Source organism: Eulemur rufifrons, chromosome 6, assembly GCF_041146395.1.
Source record: "Eulemur rufifrons isolate Redbay chromosome 6, OSU_ERuf_1, whole genome shotgun sequence".
In the NCBI taxonomy this organism is placed as follows: domain Eukaryota; kingdom Metazoa; phylum Chordata; class Mammalia; order Primates; family Lemuridae; genus Eulemur; species Eulemur rufifrons.
The window spans coordinates 95,117,994-95,129,048 of NC_090988.1; the positions used below are offsets into that span (position 1 = coordinate 95,117,994).

The 11,055-nt window shown below is 45.1% G+C and overlaps 1 protein-coding gene across 1 annotated transcript in view; it reads right to left on the reverse strand.

The window, feature by feature from the left end:
* Positions 1-9,841, reverse strand: part of DDB1 (damage specific DNA binding protein 1) — a 28,932-nt gene extending 19,091 nt beyond the window's left edge. Inside the window, exons 1-9 of the mRNA XM_069471452.1 lie at positions 9,644-9,841; positions 8,345-8,493; positions 7,152-7,268; positions 6,563-6,784; positions 3,895-4,009; positions 2,726-2,823; positions 1,712-1,870; positions 1,001-1,084; positions 98-214 (exon numbers count right to left, since the gene is read on the reverse strand). Coding sequence (XP_069327553.1) covers positions 98-214; positions 1,001-1,084; positions 1,712-1,870; positions 2,726-2,823; positions 3,895-4,009; positions 6,563-6,784; positions 7,152-7,268; positions 8,345-8,493; positions 9,644-9,704 — 1,122 coding nt within the window. The 5' untranslated portion in view covers positions 9,705-9,841. The remainder of the gene's footprint in view (positions 1-97; positions 215-1,000; positions 1,085-1,711; positions 1,871-2,725; positions 2,824-3,894; positions 4,010-6,562; positions 6,785-7,151; positions 7,269-8,344; positions 8,494-9,643) is intronic.
* Between the last annotated feature and the right edge of the window lie 1,214 nt (positions 9,842-11,055).

Genomic DNA, 11,055 nt, shown 5'->3' on the forward strand with positions numbered 1-11,055 from the left:
TATCTTCAGTGCACACTCCCCATTCTGGATAAGCAAACTAGGAGGACACGGTTTGAATGGGCATACCAACTATCCACTTCCAGGATAAGCCCCTTACCTGCCCCTGCCCCTGCCTCTCCAGGTCCACCACACACATGTCCACAATGGGTCCTAAATTGGTAAAGGTTTCCATGGCCACTACATAGGAACCTTGTTCATTACTGTCAACGTTGAGCTAAGAAGAAAGAACAATGTTAGTCCTGGAAGGCCGTTAACAGACTCACCCACCCTAAAGAGATAGTTGTTATCCAGAAGAAACTCTCAATCCTGCTAGATCTGCCCTTCTTGGGCTCCAATGGATGCTTCTAAAAAGGGACTGTTGACAAAGGAAGATGGTATCCTACAGGTGACCCACTAACCAGCAAGGATTTTGCTCTGTCATGTAGGCTGGAGTGCAGTGGTGAGATGATAGCTCACTGCAACCTCAAACTCCTGGGCTCAAATGATCCTCCCACCTTGGCCTTCCAAGTAGCTGGGACTACAGGCAGGCACATGCCACCACGCCCAGCTAATTTTTAAAAATTTTTTTTAGAGACAGGCTCTCACTATGCTGCCCAAGCTGGTCTCGAAATCCTCCAGCCAGGGATTTCTAACCTAGACTCCCAGTCCCATGGATGGATCTCAGAGAAACAGTGAATTTTTGCATACATTTTTCTATAGGGAAGGTCCAAAGTTTTGTATTCTAGAGATCCATTACGTTAGACTACGACCCATTTGAAGGCAGGAGCTGGGTCTTGTTCATCACTGTATCCACAGCATCTAGCACCTTGCCTGGCACATTTGCTGAATGAACCATTAGGACGAAGGGCTAGATGTGGGTAGGATGTTAAATTACAGGTAGAAAGCTGGATAGTAGTGGATAAGCTGCAGAAATTCTGAGAGGCACCAAACACAGGAGAAATTTGATGAAGTAACAATGATGAGCAAAAAACAAACCAGAAGAAAGAAAATGTCTTCTTACCTTCACAAGCTGGGAGTCGCCCAGGCGAGACCCAACAAACACAACACCATTATCCAGGTATGTCAAGCACTCAGCAATAGAGGTCTGGAAGAAAGTCGGCAGCATGAAAGAAATCAGAATGGACTCCATGTGGGATCCAGACACTGCCCTACCCACCTCTCAGACATCTGCTGAAAAAATTCCCAACTGCAGCCCTAACTTAGGAAATAGTTCTCTGTCTCAAAACCCCAGGTCACACTAAGCAAATGTTCCTAAATCTCTGAAGTTTGTCATTCTTCTTCTATCACATCCCTACACTCAGAAAAATCTATAACTTATCTTGCAGGTACCTGCTCCAAATGATAATTTTAATCCCAACAGTTCCAGTCCACACAAATAATTAGAAATCTCTAAAATACTTTGTGTAAGTATTAAACTTTTGGGGAACCTCCACCCAGAATTGAAATCAGCACTGATCTTTAATTCTGGATTATACCCTTTTTGTTTCCCTTTGTTTTCTTTTTCTCACAGGCTGCTAGGCAATCCCCAGCAGCCTGTGAGATTCTCCAACATCTAACTCATTCAAAAATCAACTTCCACAGCAGGACAGTTTGTCGCTAGGTATTAAGTAAGATAATTTCCAGAGTTAAGATGTGGGACCACCCATCTGGGGTCCTTAAGAACCTAGGAGAATGTGGCAGAGAAGTAGGAACTTCTCTAGGGGGGCCCTACCTCCCCAAGGAGTTCCACTCGGAGATCCTTGAGGGTGACAGTGCCATCCATCTGTTCCTCCTTCTCCAGAAGCAGCATGAAAAGCCGTCCTTCCATGTCTCCCAGCAGGTACCTTGAACCATTAGGGTCCACTCGATTGTGGCACACAATCGTGCTTTGCTGCCGACAGGGAAGCAACAGGATTAGAGACTCAGCCTCTCCTACTCCAGAAAGCAAACCCTAGCAGACCACTCCCTTTACCAAACCCAGCCATTTTTACCAGCAAGGAAGCCACTCAGCTAACATATGTGTAATAGAAAATAGGAAGCATCTTTATTTTGAAGACAATTTTCTGAGGAGCTCAATCAATATACTATAAATGTTTATTCACATACTCTTTTGCTGGAAAATAGAAATACATATAATAGGAAGCTGCTGCAAGTATTCACTGGACCATAAATGCTACCACAGATTTTATTTATCCTAAATACCACTAATTACCCCCTACCACTAATGCTACCAAAGATCTTGTTCTGTATTCTCAAAAAGAAAGTAAAATTAAGTTTTTAAGACTTAATTCTTGTGACTTGAATATTTATGACTAACTTTCTAAAGTCTATACATTTATTACTATATTACTTTACATGACTTAAGCCCTGAAAATAATACATTCAATAGAATTTGCCAAGGGAACATTTATTCTATTTTATGGAATAAAGTGTGGCCCATAAAAACAATACAAAATAAAAAAGGATTTGCCAAAATTTTCCCTTCTTAAAGTGCCCCAATCAATGGAAAGAGCAAGCCTATTTTGATTATTATTTCTCTTAGTTAGCAAGCAAGCTCTTTGTAAGCAAAACCAGGCCAACCTCTCTCTGTATTCCCAATGACTAACACAATATCTCATATACATAGTGAACAGTGTGACAGACATCTGTGAATCTCCTTTCGACAAATGGGAAGAAAGGGAAGAGCAGGATGAGGACAAAGGAATAAAAGATGTAAAGAAAAAAAAGGTAAAAGAATGTCGCTCACCTTGATGATAGGAGGGGCAATCGCCAGGTATTTGTCACCATTGTGATAGGTGATTGATTCCTGTCCAATGATGATGGCCCCCCCAAAGGGCTCTGGGACTACAGGGGAAAGACAGCAGTATTAGAATGCTCAGCACTTTGGACCTGCCAAGCCAGGGGTGGAAGGGCATGAGTCCAGTAAGCCCTGAGGCATATTTTAAGATAATCGTTAATTTTAAAAGGACATGAAAGCCCAGGAAACATGATAGCCTTTTGGAGATTCCTGTCTTGGAAATTTTAGACTGTCCATTATCTAATCCTGGCAATATTTTTATTTCTTTTGGTGTTTGGCTTTCCTTTGGGTAGGGAGTCTTCCCAGTGGGCTTCCACAGACGTCCTCTCATTTCCCTCCTAAACTTCTGGTCCTTTCTAACTAAAGTCTCTTGCTTTTTTCCCCCTCATCTCTTCTCTTAGCTTAATTTCTCCCGATTATCAGGGCCACCATTTAGAAGATTTTCTCTTAAGACTTTTTTAAAACTCTTAAGAGTTTTAAAACTTCTCTACTGAGTGAGACAGACAACATAATGTGGGGTGCAGAGTACAGGATACAGAGTGAAGAGGCTGGACTCCAGCCCAGGCTTTGTCAATCATGTACAGGCACGGGCAAGTCCCTCTGCCCCATTTCCTCATCTAGGAAATAAAAAAGTCAGATAAGTTCTATCGATCCTTTTCAGCCTTTTTTTTTCTTTTTTTTAAGACAAGGTCTTGCTATGTTACCCAGGCTGAATGCAAACTCCTGGGCTCAAGTGGTCCTCCCACCTCAGCCTCATGCACCACCACACCCGACTTCCTTTCAGTTTTTAAATGTTATGCCTGGCAATAAAATAATGACTCATTTCTGTGTGCCACTGTGCAAATCACTCTCAATGGTTTATAATCAATCCCTCCACCCCAAATAAAAGGAAAGTCATACTTTTGGAGAGAGGAGTAAAAAACAGAAAATCCCAAAGACAGAAAAAACAAAAGAAGGCACATTTTAGAGAGAGGGGACAGAAGGGAGTTGTAAACAATGCACCTGCTCTATGATACTGATCACTGAAACAAAGGGTAGAGAAGGTGACGAAGGGAACAAGAATAGGGAACTAGCCCAGACCTGGGGTGGAGGCAAATTTCCTAAAACCCCCAACTAACCTGCAATCACCATGGAAGCTTCAGCTTCTACATTTTCCTGTTTCCAAGGGCCCTTATTGAACTCCTTCTCTCGGAGAGACACCTCATAGGTTTTTACGTGCCGCCCCTGAGGGTCCTGGAGGGAAAAGGTGGAATTGTTAGCCCTTAGGAAAGATGAACTTTGGGCTGGAGAGGGGTCCTAAAAGGGACAAGCCACCACCACCACTCAGCATCTGACAATCCTGTCATGTCACCCTTCCCATCCTTATCCATCAGTATACTGACAGTCACCAGCTGAGCCTGAGAGTAATTTCTAGGTGAACTGGGATATCTGAGATCTACTGTTTCTAACCATTCAACCAACCAAGAAAGGTTTAAAGCATTAGAAAAATGAGCTTGTCATGCTGTACTAAGCACTATAAGAGATACTGTGTGTGTGAGAGAGAGAAAGAAAGAGAGAGAGTTTCTTGGCCTCAAGGATCTTACAAAATGGCCAAAAAGAAAAAACATTGAGAAGCTAAATTTAAGAGATTAAAAAAATTGATATAATTCTTAAAAACATTCTGACAGGGTGATGATATGGAGAACAGAACTTATTGCTCCCCTAAAGTGAGTCAAAACCGTCAGTCCTGCCATTGTCAACACCATCTTCCCCTCCTTTTTCTAAATCATGACTCATGTCAGTCCTGGGGCTACTAAAGTCACCTTTAAGAGGCTAAAGGCCGGGCGCGGTGGCTCACGCCTGTAATCCTAGCACTCTGGGAGGCCGAGGTGGGCGGATTGTTTGAGCTCAGGAGTTCGAGACCAGCCTGAGCAAGAGCGAGACCCCATCTCTACTAAAAAAAATAGAAAGAAATGATATGGACAGCTAAAAATATATATATAAAAAAAAATTAGCCGGGCATGGTGGTGCATGCCTGTAGTCCCAGCTACTCGGGAGGCTGAGACAGGAGGATCGCTTGAGCTCAGGAGTTTGAGGTTGCTGTGAGCTAGGCTGACGCCACGGCACTCACTCTAGCCTGGGCAACAGAGTGAGACTCTGTCTCAAAAAAAAAAAAAAAAAAAAAAAAGAGGCTAAAGACTAGGGCTGGGGAGAATGGAGCCCCAGTGCTTCGAAGGCGGCTTCAACAAAGCTGAGACCAGAGTCTAAGAAGTTACGAAAGTTATGAAAGGAATTCAGCAACATGTTTCAAGACAGGGATCACATCTCCTGAAGCATGAAATTGAACCTTTGGCATAAGATAGGAAACAGTAATTTTCAGCTGATGAAAAGAATTTCCCATCAATCTATCAACGAGTAGGGATAAGACCCAACTTCACAAAAAGTTCAACAAGTTCAACAAAAAGTTCAAGCAAGGGTTTGGACTTGGGCTTCTGAGACACACATGCAGAAGTGAAGATCTGATCCAAACTGGCTCCCTGGGGGTGGGAACAGTCAGTCAGCCTTGAATAATAAATAACATCAAGGTTTTTTTTTTTTTTTTTTTTTTTTTTTTTTTTTTGAGACAGAGTCTCGCTCTTTTGCCCTGGCTAGAGTGCCATGACGTCAGCCTAGCTCACAGCAATCTCAAACTCCTGGGCTTAAGCAATCCTTCCGCCTCAGCCTCTTAAGTAGCTGGGACTACAGGCATGCACCACCGTGCCCGGCTCATTTTTCTATATATATTTTTAGTTGTCCATATAATTTCTTTCTCTTTTTAGTAGAGACGGGGTCTCGCTCTTGCTCAGGCTGGTCTCGAACTCCTGACCTCAAGTGATCCTCCCGCCTTGGCCTCCCAGAGTGCTAGGATTATAGGCATGAGCCACCGCGCCCGGCCAACATCAAGGTTTTAATAACCTGACATTTACAAAACTAAAGAAGGGAGAGAAATTCTAAGTTTTTATTTCAGCAAACAAAAATCTCCTAAACTAGTTTCAATCTTATTCAATTGAACCTTATTCCAATCAACCTCAGAACTACAGCACTTATGGTAACACTAAAAATACATAAAAATACATCAGTATTTCCAATACTTAACATGGCTATCAAAGTGTTCACATGCACCCACACTCCCCATGGAGCTGGACTATCATTTCTTTCTGTCATTTATTCAACTACATGCAAGTGAAATGACCTCATATTAGTCTGGTGCTCTGCCACCCGACCCTTGCTTAACAGATCTGGACCAGAGAACAGCTGCCCAGGATCAGCCCTGCTAAAGTTTTAGACACAGACTAAAATAGAAGTCAAGAGCCAGCAAGTCACCACAAAGTAAGGGCTGGACAAAACACAAACCTCTTCTTAGAAGACACAAATAAAAGACATCTTCTCTTAGCTTGTAAAGGCAAGTTCTAGATCACTTCTCTATAGCTAAGTTTTAATAATCCCCTAGCATGCCAGTAAAAGACTCAAAGTATAAACTGGGTCACCCTATAAAATCTCCAAGGGCCATAACCAGAGTGTAATCTCCGGATTAAAACCTGCTACAAGCCCCAGAGAGCTTGCTGCCCCCACAATAAGTACTACTGCATTCAAGAAGCAACCAAAATCTGACCAATATTAATTCTATTGGTCAAAACATTTATTTCAGGACATATACATTAAACACTTCTCCCTACCCTACTAGCAAATCCACACATTCCAGTTAACAAAAACCAACTCCCACCAAGCCAAATCACAGTTTCTCCCTCTCTCCTCCCAATCCAGTACCTGGTAGACAAAGCAAATGGTAGGTGCTTGGCAACCGTATAGGAATTTGACGTCGATGACATGCAACTCCTCCAGGCGGATATTAAACGCCTTGAGCTCTTTATTGTCACGATCTAGAGGAATAACCTTGAAAAGGCCATCGTACAGTCGCAGGCCGATCATCCGGCACTCAGGGTCAATGATGCCAATAATGCCAGTCTCTGAGGGGCGGCCAATACGGTCCTGACAAAAAAAAACTGGGATTAGAGAACAACCTCACCACTCACAGAGCAACAAAGGACACTGGGCACCACTTTCTCAGGATGATTTTAGGAGAGGTAGTAAAATTAATGGATCTGCTTGACATGTCAGGGAGCCTGAATGTCAGTGCATACTTTTTTTGTGAAACACTGAATCTCAATGAATTATTACCCTGTCCCTTGGATCCTGAGTGAATTACAGAAGTCCTTTCTCCATAAAGCTCAAACCCTTAGTGTCTTCTCCGTTTCTCTGATCATACAGAAGGCTGCTCCCAGCACTTTAATTTTCATCAATGAATCATGACAGCCCTACCTGGAAAACTCTCATCGGCCTGAAGCAACCACCTCACCTGGACATTGCCATGGGCTCTCGTAATGATATCAATGCTCTCGCCACTCTGCTTATACTCTAGGATGCAGGCATTGTACTTAGCAGTCAGGATAAACAGCAGGTCCTTGCTCTCCCCCTGGAAACCAACATTATGCCATCAAAACTGGTTCTTTTTAAAACAGGAACAACCTGTCCAGTCTTAAAGCATCATTCTTTAAACAAGCCAAATTCTTTAGGAACATTCCAAATTCTTCTCTTCCTGAAGATAAAATACACGGTGAGTTTGTAATCCACACTAGGTACACACACACCCTAAGGGTATGTACAAAAAGCCAGAACTGAAGCTGGTAAACAACCAGTCCCCATTTTCATGATCTTCTGTTTCTCTGTTCTATTAATATATACAATGTCTCCATTTATTTCAATCTCAAGCTGATCTTAGTCATTCTGAAAGATGAAAGTAATGCCTTCTCTACTCCTCTCCAAGTAGTTGGAGAAAAAGAAGAAAAATGTAAGAATAACAATGGAAGCTAAAATGGATCTACAAAGTCTTACTTATTTAACAGACCACAAAAAAAATGACTGTTTTGTTCAAAGGGTTATGGGTTATAATGACAGCTCTGAACCTACTACTTTCTTGCCAGATTCAGTTAAGACATAACGAAGCAATGTGGTGGCAGTTATTTTGATTAAAATAATGACAATACTAATGATGATGATAATTGTTAACATAACACTGAATGCTTGCTATGGGCGAGGCTCTGTATTACTTAATCATTTAATCTTAACCCCAGGGACTGGATACTGTTATCCCCATTTTGTAGATGGGGAAATTGAAACTCTGAAAGGTGCCTTAAATGCTTAAATGACAACTAAAGTGACACCCAAAGTCAGAAGTAATAAGGAATGAAGCCAGAACTGCCCCACACTGTATGTACCCTATCCTCTGAATCACCAAACAATATGGTGACCCACATTTCAAACTGCTTTAATTTCCCCTTCCTAAAGAAGTCAACTTCATAAATGTTTCCCTAATAAATCTCTCCTATTTCTAGGAAGCTTGGTCAAGAAGAGAATACACTGCAATCTGCCATTCAAGGAGAGCAGAGAGTTTCTCTGCTAAATCATATTCCACCCATCCCCAGCAATCATAAAAACAACCTACAACCAACAGTTCCCCCTTCATTGCTTGTCCCAACTCAGAACACTTACCTTGGGCCTGAAAAGCTCCATGACGGCAATCTTCCCATACATGCCCACCTCTTTGACCGGCCGAAGCCCCTCAGCGGTGACCACATAGATCTCTAATCTCGTGTTTTTGGCAATCAACAGGTTCAAATCTTCAGCCGAAGTAAAATGTCCTGAAAGAACAGATGCTCTAACTTTTGAAGCCATTGGCAAGGCCTCCCAAGCCCTTCTAAATAATCCTATCACTTACACCTAAACACCTCCAGAATTCTCATTTACTTCCAACTCCCTCCATTCACTCCCCTTTTTGCCAAAGCCTGAACCTCGAAGAGTCTCACTTCATGCATTCAGCAATGCTACTTCCTTAATCAGACTATGAAAATTGGACTGGACCTAAAGGCTGCATGTCCTTCAGCTGACGATGACTGTGTAAAACCTTCACATGGCTCTGATCTCTCGAATTTTACTTTTATTACAGTGGTAGACTCTAATTGAGAATGCTGGAGAAGGTGTTCATCTCTTCCAGTCTTCATCTAAAGTCTCACAAAACTTTTATCAAACAGACCAGGTCAAATGAGGAAAATTTCCAGAGCTTTATGTTAAAACATTGTTTCGTCCACACCTTTTGTCCTCCCAGCAGTCTACCGATACTCTCATCCACACTCTTAGCCACCTCCAACTCTAAACAACAGAGTTTTGTTTTGGAATCATGATGAAGATTTACATAAACATACAAGTTTGAGGTATGCAACTGGACATTGGTGTCCTTAATAACCCTTGCCCATAGTCAACATGACAAATCCAGCCCAGGGCCAGGCAAACCAAACCCTATTTTCCAGCAGCGCCCTCACGTAAACAACAGCCCCAGGCAAAGGAGAGAGCCAGGAGAGAGCTCCTCTCCCTCTCAGGGTGAATGCGGACATTCCTCACATCCCTGGGCACCCCCCCCACTCCCACATATGAAAACTCTGACCCAAAGTCGCCATCACCACCACCCCTTTCCTCGGCCACAAGAGGCCAATCTGCGCCCAAGCAACACTGCAAAATCAACTCTCCGTTCGCTGTCCCACTGGACCCAGCCCTGCCTTTGAGGCCAAGTGACCTCCCAGGACGAAAGGGGCCCCTCAAGAGCAGCTTCTAACCCCGCAAAGGCGCGTGCTAAGACAGCTCCTTTGAGGTCGTGGAGCTGGGGGAGGTTCCTCGGGTGCCAGCGCCTTCTATTCCCCGGTTCTACCCGGCCGCACATGGGGCCCCAGACCTCCCGCGGCCTCGGTTCCCCCCAGCTGCCTCCCTCGCCGGGGTCTCCTGCCCCGGCAGACTCACCGGTCACGCAGCCGTTCACAGCGGTGGGCTTCTGTGCCGTTACCACGTAGTTGTACGACATGTCGAAGGCTGGGGTTGCCCGTCGGGACTCGAGGGCGACGAAAGAGAGACGGACACCAGCGAAGAGACAGGTGGCCCCCACCCGCGCGCAGCGAACTCCACTGCCGCTGTCTCCGCCCCGGAGACACGTTGCAGGCCAGAGCGGCCGGGGCGCGGGGCATCACGGGATGGCCTGGCCTGGCCTCTTGGAGGACTCCCGGAGCCCGAGGCAGCCAACCACGAGAAGCCCCGCCCCCTCGCTTACCGCCAGAGCCCGGAGGACCCGGATGAGGGTGTGCTGTTTTGGGGTGCTTGTGGAGCGGCGACCGCTACGGAGGTGGTTGATGCGGGCATGAGCCGTTGGGAGAGGTTCGCCAAGGCCCCCCAACTCCGCTCCTCGCCCCTCGCCCTTCCCCAGACCTCGTCTTCTCCCACTTCTATTGCTCCAGCAGCTCTCAGGCTGTTCCGCTTTTGGAACGGGAAGGATTGCAGAGTCCTAGAAACGGGAGGGAGGTGACGATTTTTGCACATCCCAGACTAGAACCGTGCCTCCTGCCGCTTCACTGTCCCAGTTCCTCCAAAGCCGCTGCCCCCACCTGCCCTTAGAATGACCGTGCGCCTCACCTGGGGGGCGTCAGGGTGCTCACCTCTCCCCTTTAAACTGTTTGATTTTTCAGACTTTGAAGGGCTCCCCCAGTCCACGTGCTCAACAATATTAGTGGCCCCACTGCTGTACAAATTCTGACCTGAAACATGAAACCAGAATTTTGCCTGTGAGAGTCTTAATAACCTAGGAGGGCAGGTAGCCCTGGAACCTGTAGGCCACCCCACATTCAAACAGGCTCCCCAGGGAGCAGGAGGAGAAACACGTGGTTTAGTGCACCTGTAGAATGCCAGAGAGGAACCAACCCCCATTTTACAGATGAGGAAGCTGGGGCTCGGAGGGGAATTGGTTTACCTAAGCTCCCCTGAGTAAGTTGGGGCAGAGCTAGGTGCAGAACCATGTCTGGGTTGTTCCCATCGTGCACTCACGTTCACTTGTGCAAAGCCCAAGACCCTGAATGGCCCAAGACCCTGAACCAGGCTGAACTTAGGGAAACTAGCTGTCATTGTGGTTTACATGCTGGGTTTTCCACAGCAGGGGCTCTGCCTGCTTTTGGAGGCACTGAATTATCAGTAGAAAGAATACAAGCTTTGTAGAAAGACTAGACACAGGTTTGAGTCCTGGCTTTTACCTGTATGACCTTAGACAAGTCACTGGAGCTCTCTGAGTCTTTCCCAGAAGTCAAACGGGATCACAAACTCAGCTGGCTCCCTCCTGGTGTGGTGCCAAGGCCAACGAGAGCAAATGTGTGAAAAGCTTTGTAAATTTT